This window comes from Lagopus muta, chromosome 11 (assembly GCF_023343835.1).
Source record: "Lagopus muta isolate bLagMut1 chromosome 11, bLagMut1 primary, whole genome shotgun sequence".
Taxonomy (NCBI): Eukaryota; Metazoa; Chordata; class Aves; order Galliformes; family Phasianidae; genus Lagopus; species Lagopus muta.
The window spans coordinates 12945268-12964146 of record NC_064443.1 but is presented as its reverse complement, the minus strand read 5'-3'; the positions used below and the strand labels follow the sequence as shown (position 1 = coordinate 12964146).

Below are 18879 nucleotides of genomic sequence, written 5' to 3'. Positions count from 1 at the left end.
TATTCCTCTTGCTCTTTTGGTTATGCTTTCATAGGTAACATATAAACAAGCGCAAACAGTTACTTACTGCTTATTAATAAAGCTACTGGCATGCTGTCCGCTACATTTAGGCATAGATCCACACAGTGCTCACATGGCAACCTCACAAAGGTTACAGTGGGTGAAAGCAGAAGCCTACAGAACAGTCACTCAAAGGCAAGCATGAGATCAAGTATATGCACCACATCTTTCTGCACCTGATTTCCTTTCAAAATGGACTATTTTTTCTCCTGCAATGCTTTGTCTTCTACCTGACTAATACAGACTATTTAGGATACAGCAGCTTGTCCTCTCCCACTTCTTCACTGCGCGCTCCCAGACAGCACTGTTAATGAGAATCCAGCACTGCAGATCAAGACATGGATGAGAAAAGCAAATCTGAGGTGGAACAGATGAGACATGCAGAAGGAGCAGACTGATTTCTGCCCAAAGAGACTACAGCAGGTACCCAAGGTGCATGTCAAAAGAGACTACCACAACAGGAAGGGAGTATACTTGCTCACAGCACTGAGGTGTAGTGGCAGCTGAGCAAGCCTATAGTGCAGGAAGATGCAGTGCAAGCAATTAGCAGTGTGGTGTTACCACCCTGAAGTGCAACCTTTTGCACCCAGTCAGCCTGCTGTGCTAGCTGAAATCCTAATAATGATGTATAGATTCATCTGCACCAGCACACAGCAGTAGGGCACTGACCTGATTAAAGTACACAGTTCATAAAAGAGGAATGGAATGGGAAAGAGCAATCTTCATAACAATATGAAATCAAAAAGTAGGAAAAATCCAGTCATCCAAGGAAAGGGGGAAGAAGTTAAGCTATGAGGAAATCAACCTGTAAGACTGATTCTTCTAAAGTGCAAGAACAATCAAGTGGTAAACATACCATAAATTAACTAAAAATGTTCTTGCTCATTTGCACCTCCCCTAAGATATTTAAAGGAAATAAAGAGTATCATTTTGCTTTAGCAACTCCATCTTAAGATGTCAATAATGGACGTTATTTTGAATTTACATTTACAATGCTGTTGTTTCAGAGAGGAGATTACAGTTATGCTATACAATATTTTGTGGCCACTTAGGTTTGAATAAAGTATATACATTCTGTAGGAGTAGAACTTGTCTGCTAATCCCCTTTCTGTCCTCCTAGAGAGAACCTGAGGGCATGAAGAGACCATGAAGTTGTTTTGAGGAAGTTCTCATAAAACATGTGCATTTAGAAAGCAAAAACAAATTACTGGGAGTAATAACGAAGGCTCTAAATGAGGCAAATAACTTGTTCTCAATGAGAAATACTGCCATGAAAGCTCTAAACGATCTGTCTCAGAATGACGATGTCACTGCACTGCGCTTAATCTCCAGCAGAACTTAAGATAATGCTGCAGTGGAGACGCACTCTATCTAGCAATAGGACAAGAAGTAATAAACTTAAGTTGCACGAGAGTTCAGGTTAGATATTAGAAACAATTTCTTCTCCAAAAGAGTGATGATGCACTGGCACAAGCTGCCTATGGAGGTGATGGAGTCACCTCACACTTGAACACTGCAGGTGTTCAAGAACCATGGAGATGTGGCACTTAGGGATGCAGTCAGTGGGTATGGTGAGGGCGGGTTCATGGTTGGGCTTGGTTGTCTTGGAGATCTTTTTCAGCCATAACGGTCCTGTGATTCTATGATGCACCCCAACACAGTGATGCCATGCCAAAAACACAATACCTTCACAGGACGCCTTGGTTTCTTTTCCTATGTCAGAAGCTGTGAAGTAGTGCATAGAACTGAACTGTTTTGCTCAAGCAGTGCTGTATCTTTGACTGCAGATTGATAGCAGGAGCAAAGCCTCCAGTGCAAAGCATGGGGGAGGGAAAATCCAAGTACCTTCTGGGTGGTTTTAGTGGCATTAGGTTACAATGACTTCCAAATGGTATCACTACAGCTTACAAAGAGCACTAAGGAAAATGATCACCTGCACATTACTAGAGAAACGTCCCAGCTGTTAGAATTCCAAGCTAAGTTTTACTAGAGTGAATTTATGACTGCTTATTATTTAACTTAGCCTAGGATCATAATTAAAGATGGTACTCTAAGGCGAATTCCCACTGATGGGAAACAGCATCATTTGAGACTCCAGCAAAGAGTAATCAGACACCTTTGGGGAAGTAATCAGGCATCTGTGAAAGAAAACTCTGATGTCAAGAGCCCCTCACATGGGATGCTTGTTTAAGTGTTGGGAGGCTTGCAGCACGTTTAATGAGACAGAAAGGTTAAAGGTTTTTTTTCTTACAGATTTAAAAAACATAAAGAGAAGAACCAACATTTGATGGTCCTAATTAGCAGCAAAATAAAATGGGCAAATATTGTTGCACATGGGGTACACCCTGAAACAAGGAAATGAAACACCTTTTTCTCCTGAGCTTCCCTACCTCCATCTAACTGAAGCAGGTAAGGTTTTGTAAATATCTAATATCTCTCTCCTTCATGGGACAACGTAAGAAAGTACAAAAGAATATGCAGGATCAGGTCCTTGAACAGGACAGACTTTTATGTAAGAACTCTGCCCACCAAGGGCGATGTACACCATGAGTCTGACAAATAATTAGCAGTAACTGTCTGAAGGCTGCCTATGAAAAGCCATGAACACAATTCATGAAAGATACAATTCTGAGCCACAGAGGATGGAACTGATAAGAAAGGAGAAAATTTTAACAGAGGTATTTATTTGCAAAACTTCAAGCACTGCCACTGGCTGTTATTCACAGTATCTGGTGAATATTTTACAAATACACTCGTGGTTTAGTATGTCTGTACAGAGAACCTCAAAATTTGCAAGACTTTATGTTAAACGACAGTGTAACACTGGTGAGTCCTCTGGTATGATGGTTTATTATCTATCCACCAGCTGTTATTATTATATAGCTGTACTGTGTATTTCTTGAATGGTGTATTTCAGAAATATTATATTTAAAGGCAGTCTGTATGGTTTCTTAAAACAGCTCTAGGGTCAACTTCAGAATTAAGTTCAGTTCACAGGCTCTGATTTAGCAGAGATCTTATGTGCAGGCTTTTAGCTCAGGCATACGAGAACTGCTTTAAATTGCCTTTTGCGAACAGGAGGAAGGAATGAGATAACAGAAGCAAAGAAAGCTCTTCCTACTAAAAACTATCACAAAAGGAAAGCTGGAGTTTCCACCGTCTACCGAAAAATTAGTCCTCTACGCTGTTTCAAGTTAACTACAATATTTTTGCCATCTTATATTCTGGTTGTTGTAAATAGTGCCATCTCCCTTTAATGCCTCTTTAAAATTAAATAATAAGAGGAAAAGGAGAGTAACTACAAAAGAAAAGATGCAACATTCACATTTAGCTAACAGACTGGACCCAAACTCACTGGAGCCTGTTCTGTGACCTGAGATGGCTTTGATAGCGAGGAAAAAACATTCCCATTTGCTGCCAAAGTGTTCAGGATCCCACATTTATCAATGGACAACTGCAAAGCCTCACTGCTCTGCACTGATCTGAAGCTCACTATTCACCAGGGAATTCTGAAAATAATTCTGAACATTATGCAAATTGTTCTGGGCACATTTTCCTCCAAACTAAGAAAGGCTTACATAACAAACACTATACTGTTTTCTAGATTAGCTCTACTGCCCACAGACTTAATAGTGTGTGACAGAAGAAACAAATTGCAAAAATGCACACCGACAAACAAATCCACACTTCCCCTCCAGAGCTGAAGACCATCACAAACCATACTACCTTGCAGGAAGTAAAAGACACATTTTCATGACCTTGTCCTCTTCTACAACATACAAACTTAAGCCCAGGAGAGTATACAGGAGGTAACGCGACAGCCATTGGTCACATTGCTGAACGCAATGTGGAAAACACTGAGACACAACTGTGAGGTGTGCAGAAGATTCTGCATAAAATAAATTTGTTATGCTAACCCCACGCTCTTATATTTGTATGCTAGACTGTCTGGCTGAGCAGCACTCTGTATTCAGCTTCCCAGTACTTTTGCATGAATGACATTGTATAAAGAGGTACTGTATTTACTAGCGGAATAAACAATAGGTTTTGCTTTCACTCAAGTATTATGACTTCAACTCATTTTATTTATATGTCAGTAGTTCAGAATGTGCAGTGGTCCAGGCACATCATCACTGTTCACCTTTGTCAGAGAAGGGGCCAGAAACATCCACGTTGTTATATCTCTAGAACAGCTATAACTCATCCCTGTAACCTTTGGAGAATACGCAACAATTCATTTTGTGTTAGTAACACTGCAGAATCTATTTATTTTTAAATTCATGAAAAAAAGTACACCTATTTTCAGTGTCCCTTGGTGTGCACACAGCCCAAAAAGTGACAAGTTGACAGAGCCAGTACAAAAAGACTGGCTGCCCAGTCATTAGCTACCTATAGCAAAAGCTCAAGGGAAAAAGAAATCACTGACTTTAGCATCATCCCTGCCATTAGATGGCACACCAAATGTTGTCAGATCAGAGGAAGGGGGATAGTAACTGCCTACCTGAGTCTCTAAGAAGCACAATGTAAGCTCAAGTACAAAGATTACAGGACCTGGAATTGCTGGGAGAGGACCCAAGGAGCACTTTCTCAGGACACCAGTCCCCAGGCATGTAAGATGTTAAGCACCCAGGCACCGAACTATCCGAGGATGGACCCATCTTTATGCAGCTCCCTTGATCCAGTGAGCTGGCTTGCATCATGTTAACTAAGCCAGATGCTGAATCTGAGTTGTAAGAGTCCATAAGGAGCAAAATCAGTGAGAATCATTCCAGTTACTTCAAGTGCCCCTTCAAAATCAATCCTTCCAAGTTCAAGGTGACGCCATTAACTACAGACCTAAGCATTCATAACGCCCATAATCATGGGTTTCAGTCATTTACCAGGTGGGGTAAAAACCACCTAAAACATTTTTATAATCTTAAAAACCTTGCAGTGAGGAAACGAATATTTGGGCATACAGCCAAAACAATAAAATCTTGAATATTATACCATGCATATCAGCAGTACCTTGGCTGCACTCAAAATAATAACTAGATAGTTTTGTCGCTTTTAACATAACGTAACCTATTAACTTTCATCACTGTTCTGGGTAAGTAATATTACACAGGATATAACTGAAGAAATAAATATTGACACATGTTGCTGTTAAAACACTGATTGAAAACTGCAGACCAGAGCATCAGAGCGTAGCAGGGTCTCTTCAATTCCAAGATCTCCTTCTCACTTCTGATGTAAATTCTCCATCCCAAGGCTGCCTTTAATGTAAATGGGGTTTGTGTACGTGTATATTATATATATAAAAATAAGCACGCTCACGGAATAATGAGCCCTGAGAAATACACTCTTTCAGCACTCTTGTGGGAAGGTGAGGCTGCTGAACGCAGCTGTTTTCATGATTCACATCTGAAAACTACGCTCTATGGGCCTGGCCAGGTGAAAATGCCAGGTACGCAAGGGCAGCTTGTAAATCTGCTTAGCTATTTCCTTCTGGCAATCTGCCCCCTGTCCTTTAACTTGAGTTGGGACTGGTTAAGCACCGTGCACTTCTGAAGACTGAAGACTGGGAACTACATGTCATTTCTCCTACCTATAAATAACAGCAGTCAATAAAATAAAGGCAAATAAAGGCAGTAAATGATGTTTATTTCTAGTCTTATTTTATCCCGCACACATTTCTCTCAGAATTTTTTATGTGTTCCTCTAGCCAAGGCTGTCTGTGCCAATGCAACAACTGCAGCCTCCCTCCTGCCCCCTCCAGCCTGCTCATTAGCCAGTGTCTGACAGAAGCAAGCACCAGCTGCTCTACAAAAAGGCACATGAAACACTTCAGCAAGATATTATGAAATCATCTGTCTATAAGGAAGAGATTTTTTTCTTCCCCTAGTCACCATTACCTAAAGGTTGATATAAACTTTTGATTAAAAGGACGGTGTTTCTTCAGAACTTTTTTCTTGTAAGAAGTGAAAATCATAACCACATCTGGATACCCCATTTTCGACTCAAACAGCCAAAGAGTCAGTGCTAATGGGGCTAACCTTGTACCTGTGAGTCTTTTCCTTAGCATTTCCTGTTGTCAGGCGTCTGTAAGGCCCCACAGTTGGCAGAACAGGGACACTGGCTGTTTGGGGCTTGCATATCTGGGGCTTTATCTACATGGTATCTCATGGCAATGAGCTTCACAGGTAACTGCAGGCAGGCATAGGGTTAGTTCATTTGCTGACATACACCAGCAGAAAACACTGCATAGGCTACATTATTTCTTTGGCAGCTAACATCTATCTTCAACACAGTTTAATGACAAAGTTGAAAAAAAAAAATCTCTCATTAGTCGAATGCGAAATTTACAAGTGTAATCTACCTTTGGAAGCTTCTGTGCCCAGTGGATTTTCCAAGATGTCTATCATATCTTGGCTCCATGCATCCTTCACAGCAGACTTAGACACCTTCCTGTTGTTCAGGCTTTGCTGTGGTCGGAAGTTATTCCTCAGGTACTCCACGGACTTGACGTGGTCTTGTTGCTCAGTGGTGAATATGGAATAGAAAGCTTCCAGCTGACCGTCATGGCGGGGGAGAGAAAGGACATTAATTAGAAAACAATGTGCTGAAATCTGGATGGCTGATAAGAGAATAAAATGGCAGGAAGTGTCGATGCCAAGACTGATAAGCCCTGCGGGAAGTCAGGCTGCCCACTGAAATTACTGCCAACCTCCTTATCTCAGCACAGGACTTATCCTGCCCAACAGAAGAGGAGACCTTTGAGCAACTCATGGCTGTCTGTCAAGGGCAAGGACACATTTGCCCTTAGACCTGTTGTCTGGAAGGAGTGTGAGTGTGTGACAGCCCTGCCAAGCCCTTCTCACTGTTGGCATTGCTTTGTTTTCTATTATCATGCCAAAAACGTTTCCATCCCAAGAGCTCTTTCCAGGAGATGGTGATGTTACCTTATCCCTTATGGGATGAACACCCAAATCCCAAGCTGAGTGACAAGTGGAACAACCTCAGGACTCTCAGCTTTGCGCACCTTGACCTCCCTACCAGTCACTGCTCCCTCTGATACCTGCAACAGGGTGAGAAATTATAACATAATACAAAATGGGCACAGTTAGCATGTATTCCTCTGGGAGTAAGTTTTCTCAGCTGTATTCAGATTTGAGCTATTTTTAATAAAATGTATTAACCTGGAAGGAAGAACTGTAATTGGGAAACTTTTCTGTTACTTAGGATCTCAGCATTTCTTTAGAACAAAATTTCTAGCAAATTAAGATGAAAATATTTTCAGCTAATGCTGTTCTCACAGCTATCAAGGTCAGTATAGCATTTACTAATAGCTTGTTATCATTCAGGTCAAGAACCAGAATTAGTTATGTCTGCTGAAAAGGCTGAGCAAGACAGAGCAGAGAAAGATTCACTGCTGATATTGTTTACATCAACATCAATTACATATATTGATAGTATAGATTTGGAGAGTACAGAATCTGGCCCAAGACTTTAAAAAGGACTTGGATTACGCTCATGGTTTAAAGACAGGTCACTGTGAGCACAACATCCTTTTCATTAAGTGCTTTTGTTCTGAAGTATAGAATAAAGCCTAAGAGTCTTGAAACTTCTAACTGGGAAAAATTATCACTGTAGCCTCAGCTGACGGTGCTGATAAAAAATAATAAAAGGAAAGAACAGCTAAGGATACTCCACTGAATCAAGAGGCACTCGCTGTCAATATTTAATTTCCCTTCAAGCCAGTAAACAGAAACTTCTTTCTGCTACTCCTGTCCAGCTGGCCAGTTCTGCTGGGCTGGATGATCCTTGTTACTGGGCTGAAATATGTAAAACTTATCACGTGGGCAAACTTATCCCACGGGCAAGTGGAGTCAATTTTCACACTTTTCATTTCAAAAGTCAGTCTCCCTGGAGCGAGGATGTGTGCTGGGCTGGCTAATGGAGAAATATATGGGAATGTTATCACAGTGAGCAGTGCATGGACAGCAGGAGGGAGAAGGGACGGACCTCAGTGCGCAGATCCTGAGTTGGCTGCTCTGCACCAACACACAATACAAGGGAAATGAGCCTCATAATGGGCAGGCACTTCCAAGGTAACAGCACATCCTTGTACATTATCAGCAGCAGCTTCCCCGAGGACAATTGCTCTTACTGAACAAGCAGGGAGCCAACGCACAGGGAGAGTGGGCAGCCAGCAGGAAGGCGACAGCTGGTGGCCGGCTCCAATCTCAGGCAGGGGACCCAGGTATTGCTTTGAGCCTCCAGTGCATGCACTGATGGTGAGATTTGGATTGTACTTCTGCATCTGAGGTGAATGTCACATTCCCAAGCTCTCTGCTGTAATTTTCTCTCTAATCCTTAAGAGAAAGATGTCAAAAAAATCTTGAAAACTCCTTGCTAATTACTAGTATGAAGTACTAAAAAGCATTTAAAAAGTGAGGTAAAAGGATTATCTTACACTTTTGTCTTGAGAAGGAAACCTGATGATCTTGCTAAGCCCTGTGCTCCTCTATGACCTTCTAAGGAGGCACTGACCATAACCCAGTAGACATTTACTTGTGTTTTCCACTCCATGCTCGAGAACCAGTTCTGATGAAGGGAACTAATAGGTCTTTAAGTTACTCTGCAGAAGTTCATGAACTGGATAGCAACTGCTCCTTGTCAAGTCAAGGCTTACACTTCCATGACATTAATTGAATTTTTAAACTTTCAATGAGAACTTTTAAAATATTTTCTTCTGCCACGCTACCTTGGGGAGGTATAATTGCATTTTAACAACTGCCAGTTCAAATATGATTTTTAACCTTCCCCTTTTTATGTGTTGAAGTATATATAAGTCATTTCAACTTCATTTTTACTATAAAAATATTATCTACTGCAAATGAGACATTAATTGATCTATAGCTGCCAGGGGAAAAAAAAAGAAAAGATGTACAGTCAAGGAGCTACACTCATGCTCTTCAAGGAGTACAAGAGCTCCTGTTCAGAAGAAGAAATCAAAAGCCGCTATAAGAGTGCTGTAGATACAGAGAAACCTGATCTAAAATTCCAAGTCATGTAATTACAAACCGTTAAAGCCTGATGTGCACAGTGTTCTAAGGGCTGGATATAAAAGTGGTAATTAAAAATACTAAAACTGTTATAAGCACAATGAGATACTCTGAGGTATGCATTATGAGAGATAATGCTGTGCTTTGGGCCACTGAATGCACTTAGCTTTACAATGCATCTGCAGGGTGACACGGCTTGTCCTGTTTTGTTGTCTAATTATCGGGAGAGATGATGATGATGGAGCACCGAGAATAAAATAGAGAAGCCTCTACAAATGGACCACTTCAGAACTGTCCTTTTTACAGCAAGGTATTTTGCACAAAAGCAAGGATTTAATTGGAACAGCAACAAAGCTTAAACAATATCACTTTCCTCCTCTGGGATTACAGACTGTTTCGTGGGGTTTGTGATAAAGAAGGTTAAACTGTGGCAATGGATTATACTGCACTGTTTCTGTTAGAGGAACAAATAATAATCATGGCAATGGCAGGGTCTTAAAATACACCCATCCCCAAAGCTGCCAAGTGGGAGAATGCTATTATTTATTCCACATGTGTTGTAGTATCAATGAAAGCCTGTCTCCACACAGAACACCCAGCCCTTCAACCACACACACATGCAAAAAGCAGTGCAAGGCCAAATTGTAAAGGCTTGAGTTGGCACCGTTACCATTGTACTACATAGGAAAGAAACGATGCCAGGATAAAGCACCTTTATACCATCGTAGGGCTTGCCAGCAGTTAGCAGTTTATTTGCATTTGTTAAAACTGAAAAAGAAGAAAAAAGTGCACGACCCAGCCCACTTGCACACAGGGGTGTACACAGGGTATAAAACTGAGTGTGGGTCAGGCCTCGCAGCCGCCCAATAATAAACAGTAAAGTTACTGATGCAGTGAAAAGCTACATGGGATTGCAAGTATCCTGCAGGCAAGGACAGAATTCAAAATGATCCTGACAATCAGAGAAACAGCCTGAAAAAGACAAAGAGTCTGATTCAACTGGGCCCACGTGCAGAAAGTCCCACGCTTTGCCTGCATGACCACACGATGCTCACTCAGCAGCACTGCTAGAGAGAGCTCTGGAGAAGGCATTTGCAAAAGGGTTCCTGTCAGCCATCAAAAGTGGCATGCTGCTGTGAAAAAGGCAAAGTAATGCCGGCACAGGCAGCTCAACACACGAATCTGCATGTCTCATGGTACCCAGCTGAAGCACTGAGACCTGTTTTGAACGTGGCACTTTAAAAAAGTGTGGAAAGGTCCACAGGAGAAGCAACAGGATCTAGGAAACATGAAGACAAACCTGGAGCAGGGGCACAGCAACCACCTTCCACCCTTCTGAAATCTCTGAGACCCAACACCTTTCGGTCATGACCACTTGCTGAGCCACTTGCTTAGGTATAATTCACAGAATTAGGGTATTGAAAAGCTTTGTTTTCAGTGGCTTAAGCTAGATGAATGAAAGACTAACTTCAGCAGAATGGCTTTCTAAGGACAACAATCTTAAAACATCAAAAATACACTTAACTGGTAAACACTGGACTATGTTTATCCATTACTTTATTGGAAGCATTCTTCTCCAGACCAATCCCAGACATGGGGTCTGTCTGCATTAAAAGCTGCTATGTGCTAATTTTAAGGATTTGTGTACCAGTTCTCTAAGCACATAATGGCAGCTTTACTGTGTTGGAAAAACAGTTAAGCATGGAGAATTAATGGAAACACGTCTTTTCTAATGTAATTAGTTCAAATTACTAAATCTGAGCAGAACTGAAATAATTCACTTTACTTTGAAAAGAAACTTTCAATTAAAAAGAATAAAAAGGAGCAGCATGTAAATATTTACACCATAGCTTAATTTAATCTTAACAAAAACAACACCAAATAAATCACTGAGAGGAAACTAGGTTTCACGTTATGCTGTCTCCTTAAGACTGATGGCTCTTGCTCAGAAACAATATTACTAAAAAAATAATTCACCAACACTTCCCGTTACGTCAGCAGAAATTTTTGTGTTCACAGCATTAAAACATGGGATTTGGAAAGAGGGTAAATCAAGAACCTGCTTTCAGCTGGAGGGGGGGGTTGGACCCCGTGATCTTCAGAGGTCCCTTCCAACCCTTATGATTCTAAGAGATGTCGCCGATGAATTAAACATACCTGATGGTAAGAAATGGGAACGGGCTTCCGGAAAACGATCCACTCCACGATCTCACTGCAGGGAGGAGTGGTCAGGGAACCTGTATAGCGGTAGTAACTCCCCAGTGATGTTGGCAGCAGGTCCCTGAGCACAAAGGGATCCAGGAAGGTCTCTTTCTCTGTGGGGGAGTTCGACAAGCAAAATTACACTTTTTATTTTATTTAAAACATGTCTTTAAAACAGACATCACATTGATAGGCAGCCTAGGAAAGTGTAAGGGCAACAACACATTTTATCATATATATGTAATGAAAGATAGAAGCAGCCTATCAGGAGCACCCTGTAAGAGTTGATATGTTGATTATTAAAAGAGCAGCCAGAATGCCAGTCAATCCTATACACGCCTATTCAGAATGCATGCAGGTGTGAAAAGCCCTTGCTATCTCTATGCTTTCTGCAAGCACTGAAATAACACTGTATTCAGCGGTTTCAACACTGTGTGAATTTCTCTTCAGCTTGATGGTGGTGCAGGTAAGCCACAGCTCTACTGGGACAAAGCTGGGCCCCAGGGGTCCCACTCTATGCAGTCAAGGCCGGATGCAGTCAGCACAGCACCGTAAGAACATTTCAGAGGTTAAAATGCTCTCCCCTCTAATCCAAGAAACAACTTGTGGAGTCCAGCAGGCTGAGGGATGAGCTCCTTCCAGTAACAGTAGCAAACTGGTGGTATTTAACAATGTGAAGGTAAATAAATAAATGAAAGGAGGGAACAGCTGCAGGCAAGACAATTTCCTTGCCATCCCTTTGCATTTATCCTCCGCGCTTTATGCTGACTCACTCCCTCTCAATCTGTGCAAAGGTGTTCACTGCCTCAGGGCACACTGACACGTGAGGCTCTCCCATACACCTCTATTCCTCACTTTCTATATTCTTACAAACAAAAGCCAGTTCACGTTGCAGCAACTTTCCACCTTGTTGGACCCGCTGGGCAGCTGATCTGATCCAGTGCCTGATTCACTGGGTAGCAATCCTGCCCACAGGGCAGCAAGGTTGGAACTGGATGGTCTTTGAGATCCCTTCCAACCCAAGCCATTCTATGATTCTATGATCATATTCTCCTGCACATTATCAACTAGTTTGCAAAGTTCCAAAATGAGTAATTCTATGAAAGTCAAAGTATACCACTTTGTAACAGAGTACTGCAATATCTTCATTAACCATTTCTTTCCTTCTAATTCGAGCAGATACCAACAACTTCTGCAGCCTCAGAAAGGAAGCAAGCAAAGAATAAAACATCTTTTCACAGCACACCTTCAGAGAAGTGTGTGCTCAGGTAATAAATAGTAAAATATACATGATTGGCCAAAGTTCAAAGAGAACTAATCAAGAAATCATAATCACAGCAAAAGGTCGCATTTAATTTGATTTCCAATTAAAAACCCATTGGTTTATTTTTATACAGGAAAAACTGGTCTGAAAAATTGCAAACTCAGTCAGAGGATTTGATTTTCAAACTTCAGCACAGATGCAGCTTCACAGCAAAATGAAGTGTTTTGTATTTCAGAAGCTCTCTGTGGAAGCTGAGCACAGAGTGGGTGCTATGAATCCAAAAGTATTTGAACATGCAAACATCCTTTTTGTGCTAACAGCCAATGACTATAAATGAAATAGATGGGAGAGGTACAGGCACATTTTGAAAAGAGAAAAGAGACAATTGGAAACCCTTGCATTCTTGTTTATTGGAAGATTTATGAAATAACGCTGTGGTTATAATTAACAACTTAGCTATTTTTAACTTGGGTAACCTTTTATTTAGAACGATGGAAATATCCGAGATGCTGGACAAACACTCTCTGTAAAAGCAAGAATGCAGAGTATCCCTTTATCAAAGGGTGACAGGAGAACGAGGCTCATTTTACACTCTCAAGGATTTTTGTGCCATATGCTGACAATATTATATTTTAATAATTAATTGTTCATCAAAGGAAAAGATGAAGAACAGGGATGCTAAATTCAAAGTTATTCAAATTGCAAAAATGAATAATGCATGACTTTTATATTAAATACACACTGTATTAAGTAGTCTACATTTCATCCAACTCTGTCTTTCATTTTTAAACATTTTGAACTACAATATGAATAATCAACCAAGGGAAGCTTATTTAGACAGAGAAATATCTTATTTGAATGCAAACTGGAAGTATCCGACTATGATTAAATTTTAGTTATCAATTAGGTAGATTTTTTTTCCTAAGCATTTGGAAACTCACAGTCAGCTACGAGGAAGGATATTTCTTGAGGAAAACGTAGCTTTGCTGAAGCACAGCTTTAAGTAGGACAGGGTGTACTCTCATTTTTCATGGCTACGAGCAATGCTGTAGGTTATTGTTAATGAATCCCAAAGATTAAAATAAAAAAACACCTATAATTGGATTACCGTGACTTTTAAAATAGATGATAATCAATTGTCTATGGTTTAATAACCCAGCACATTTGAAAACAGATCATTAATTACTATCTCCTCCACCTAGACGCGTGGTGCAGCTTTAGAATCTGGAGTCACAAGCATCTTCATGCCAAGCTTACAAAACAAGTGGCTTAGAGACTCAGGACTCTTTCTTCCATACAATATGAAAACAGGAAATGCCATGAAGTTGTGTTCCTGAGAGCCTGAGACAGTTTTGAAATGAGATTTGAAAATCAAGTCACTTAACATTCCAGCCTCACATTGCTGATGATTGCTGGTAAATCTGTAAAAAGAATCACCTGCGAGCCACACCACAGTATTCACTAACGTGGTTATTCACACATACTTACATATGTGTATATGTGCATATATAGCATTCCTACTAACTGTAAAGTTGGAAAAAATATCCACTTTTGTCAGTGCCTTACATGAGCAGCTCCTGTTTCCTTTTCTCTGCTGGGACAGGCAGAGATTTTGCCCAGACAGCTGGGAGCAGACTGGGCAGGGTGAGAAGTTCATAGAGGGAAGAAGCCAGACAAGGCTGGGAACCACACAACCTTCTATGTGAGGAGAATTAAAAAAACACAACACTACAACAATAAAAACAATCTGGCGTTTGCTGACAGGTACAAAGAAAAGAACTGGCAGACAAAAGCAATAAAACACATCAGTGATAACATCTGTGTTCACCTGCAAATAACCTGCAAACAGCGCGATGAATCCTGCAAAACCCACTTGTGAGCCAACGAAGAACCCCACACTTGCATGGTCTCCACTGCTCCCTGCCCTGCTCCATCCAGAGCACAGAAAAACAAGTAAGAAATGGGAGCCCTGGGGTCTCAAACTGCAGAGCATCCTCTGAGAGCAGCACTAACAGTGCCGCTGCTGCCACCACCACGTTGGGCAGCCTGGGAAGGAGCAGCACCAGGAACACCATGGAGCCCCTCTGATCCGTACAGCCAATTTCATTGGCAGTTAACAAGGGATGAGTCAACAATGGCAGCACCAAGGCTCGTAAAGAAGTGTTCACTCTAATACTTCCCAAGGAAAAATTAACCAAGTGCCACATACGCATTGTTGACAATTAAGACAATGTGCTATTTAAACTACTGAGCATTCCACAGCATAAAGGGACAATATGGTGCTTTAACTCTCACATTCACAAAGTGCAATTAACAGTTAGCTTGTGTCTTCTGATACAACATTCCTGTCCATTTTTCAGTCTTCCTCCTTTAAAAACAATGCATATTCTGCTTCCACATTTGTCTGCAAACCAACAGGAAAGCTTACATTTGAGTTTTTATTTTACACTAAGACGATAGGAAACATATATTTACATGACACATACAAACTTTCTTCAGCCAATTTAGCTGTGGAAACAGAAGACAAAAATACAGGACTAAACAACCCAAGATAATGTCTGAATGGCCACGTACCTGTGTCAACATCAGGTGCAGTCTTTCAACACTATTTTTGTTTACTGGACAAGAAACACTCTTGATTTTCTTCAATTCTGTATCATCAGTCAGTAGTGCTCAGTATATTCTTTGAGCCAGTAAATCTCCCTACCTTTTTTGCATGGGACCAAGGGCCATTTTTTGTACAACCGACCCAAAGCCACAGCAACTGCAGGCACGCTTTAAGGAGCTGACCTATTTACACTCCAGATTTGTTAAAGCATGTGAACAAATACTGAGCTGTGCACAATAGTTTTCATAGCAGAGGAAAAATCAGATGTTGAAACCAATACTGGTGGTAGATACCCACCAGCTACTGCAGTTTTCAGAAGCTGATGCCAACAAATACTATATTACAAGAGCTATCAGTTGAATGTTTTGACTTCAAGGACTGACTTGCTAAAAATAAATTCTCTGAAATGCTGGAAGAAGATCGCCCTGAATTTTAACTGAATCACTGTGCAATAGAAATGTTCTTGAGATATTCAGGTAAACAGCATCACAACTATCTGTGATCAAACCTCCTTTCAAATCCAACAGGAACTTGGATTGGAGATCAGAAGAAAATAGCTACATGCCAAGTCCATTTATATCTCATGGAATGCTTTGGACTTTCATCGTGCTTTTCTGTAAGAAAACAGGAACTTGGCTGCATTGGAAACAATATCTTAAAATGAGCTTATTTCCAAGATTAATGTATGTGCAGTGCCTGATAGGTGGAAACATTACCCAGCTACACTTTGAATAACTGCAAATAATCTGCAATACCAGTTAGAAGAGCTTTGAAAGTCTCCCAAATTTGTCAAACATTGTTACTGCCAATTTCATTTTTACCCTAATGAGCCAAGTCATTCTAAAGCCTCTGCATTCAAACATTTAAAAAACAAACACACAGAAATAATCCAAAGGACAGCACGCCATACACCCACCAAGCCAGAACTTCCAAGATAAAGCAGGCTGCACACCAGAGACAGGGAACAGACTAGCTGTGGAGATGTTCAAGATAAGATTACAAATATTATGCGTTACTTTAACTGAAAAGATCTTCAAATGAGCACTCGCTGTGTAAATCCAGCATGCAGAGCAGTTTCTGACGGTCCTTTGTACTCAGTGTAATTCTTGTAGCTTATTGTGTAACTATTACTCTCATTTCTATTTTTTTTTTTAAAGGCTAGAGCATCTGCTGAACAATGCAAAGAAGCATAAGGACACATAAAGCAAAGCATTGCTGGGAGGAAGGGAATGAGATAATAACACTCTCCTTACTCAGAGAGCCGCAGTCTCATTTAACCTGAGACAAGTGGGGTGGTACAAAGAATGAGAAGAAAGAAACAAAGGCAAGTCTCCTATGGAAAAAAAGAAACCAACATGAACATTTCCAAGCCAGGTGTCAGACACGGGCTTAACTTTTCTCCCTCCTTCTCTTGTAACACAGTTATAAGTGGAAACAGTTCAACAGGAAAAGGTTTAGCTGGAGAGGAGGGATCTTAAGTCTTCAAGGAAATAAATAAATAAAAAAAATCAGGACCTTTAATGCTTACATACTGCTAATGCAGGGTTTTGGCACAGCAGCTTGTTCCACTGGGGTGAGAATTCTCTAGGCTTCACAAAATCTAACCCAGGGCAGAGTTACACGTGGAGTCAGGGCTACAAGGCACATGGCAACAGAGAAATGCAGAATGCGTACCAGTGGCTGGAGGAAACAGAAACTGAGTGAAAAATTTGGAGAGAAAGAGGATCTTCAAGCAAGCTGAGTCCTGGCACCGGCAGAGTGAAGTGAGGCAGGAGCAGCCAGAGTGTGTGTGGCATACGTCTGCTCCAGTGGAGCCTGAGCAATATTGCACCTTCTCTGGCTTCAGCATCCCTCTTTCCTCAGCAAATATCCTCAAAACCCACCAGCAAAGCATGCAGCTCTTCTCCACTGCAGGTGCTTTGTTCACATTCATCCCCAACCTACATTCAGCCACATCTTAACTTTAGGGTTCTTACTGCTACAATCTTCCTTTAGTCAGCTGGACTTAGTTTTTCTGCGCAATGTATTAATAATATGTCAGCTCGCTGGTCTGCTCAGCCACGACCAGTGCTGATTTCCACAGAGCAGACAGGTGAAGGACCAGAGATTTCTAACACTTCCATCATTTATTCCTCTAAATGATACAGACCCCTGCTGCTATGAGCGGAGCTGCCCTACATAAAGGTGTGAACTTATCACCTCTGCTCTCATCTTCATTTCCCACTTCCCTCCTCCTCGCCTCTGCTCCGCAGTAACCGTGTCCTGGCCCCTTTCACACAGCTACTCTGACTGTGAACACAAGAACAGATCAGAAAACAAAAGAATATATCCAGATCCTCCCCAAGGGAAAAAAGAAAAAAAACGCTCCTCCACATTTCCTTCTCACATCACACTGCTCTTCCTTTGATGGTCTTCATTGTTCCAAATTGGGTTTCTGCTTTCTTCGAAGTTTTACTTTAAAAGCCAAGGTCCCATGGTAGCAGATCTTTCCCTCACCCCTCTTGCCTGCCTTTCTTCCCTGATTTTCAGTGCAGAATGCAAATAGCTTGTCAGGTGGTGTTATGGTTAAAGTTAAAAACAAAAGAAAAAACCTGTCACGCTGCTAATGTTGTTTTCTTGTTATTATACCTTCTGGTGTGATAGATCCACAGGGTAACTAACACTGTCTGGATCGCTTCCTTTTACTGCTGATTTATTCTAACAGGTTATTTGCTGCCTTTTGCCTAGGACAGCTGGAGAGATGTGCAACATACTCATTCTCTCTTTTTCCTTGTTGAAGCAATTGTGTTCCTATTCTATTTTGGTAGGGTCTCCTGAGCAGTTCTTGAAACTTCGCTGGTCACCACCAAGCTGCCTGAACACCTCTGGCTCACCTTGAATGAGATTCAAGCTCACACCCTGCTCCATGCTTAGTGTAAGTTTCAGCACTATAATAATACAACAGAGGAAAAAAGAAAGTCTATTTTCAAACACTCTTTTAAATAAACAAGGGCTCCTCTCTACCCCTCACCTCAGCCCACATTCACAAACAAGCAACAGATGCCATCGATTCACTTTGTACCTGAGCTTTTGATCTGGCTGCTCTTTGATTTTCACTGCTCACTTTTGACAAGGAAGGGAATAAGAGCCCAATTTCTGTGACATTAATAGAAGCTTTTCTGCTGCGGTAATTTATTTGTGTTTTGCTAATAACTTTGTGCTGATCCGTGTAGATTCTTGGTGACAGACAGGGAGAACAGGACAGTGTGACAGAACATGCTTGCCATCAGCATGAAAGGTTTGCCATGAGCTTGTGGTGCAGTGGGACTGAGCAGAGCACCTGGGTTCAGGCTGGGAAAAAGCATAGCAGGCATCACCTCCACAGCTGAAATGAGAAGACTTCTTTTAACGCCTTTCAGGCAGCTGGTAAGAACAAGGGAAAACCATCTCTAAGAGGCTTATGTACAAAACAGTACCAAAAAGAGCAAGCCAAAGACACTGGAGGCGGACGAAAGGGATGTCAGTGTGTTAGCAGCTCCACCCTGTTGGTGCTCCTCTGGGATACTGTTGGAGCGTGAGGCAGATAAAAGCCTCTGCAGCCATTTTAATGCAAATCAACAGTGTAAGACATAACTCGGTACTTCATGTTCCTGGTTCCCACAAGGACGCTCTCTAAGTGAGGCCTGGGAACTCCCTGCTTCCTCACAAAGCAGCAGCTC

The 18879-nt window shown here is 41.4% G+C and overlaps 1 protein-coding gene across 3 annotated transcripts in view; it reads right to left on the bottom strand.

Annotated features, from left to right (window-relative positions):
* PTPRG (protein tyrosine phosphatase receptor type G) overlaps window positions 1–18879 on the bottom strand; it is a 377855-nt gene that overhangs the window by 83639 nt on the left and 275337 nt on the right. For all 3 annotated transcript variants that reach the window (XM_048957891.1, XM_048957892.1, XM_048957893.1), the window contains 2 exons: window positions 11265–11422; window positions 6419–6611 (listed from right to left, as the gene is read on the bottom strand). In XM_048957891.1, the coding sequence (XP_048813848.1) occupies window positions 6419–6611; window positions 11265–11422 (351 nt within the window). The remainder of the gene's footprint in view (window positions 1–6418; window positions 6612–11264; window positions 11423–18879) is intronic.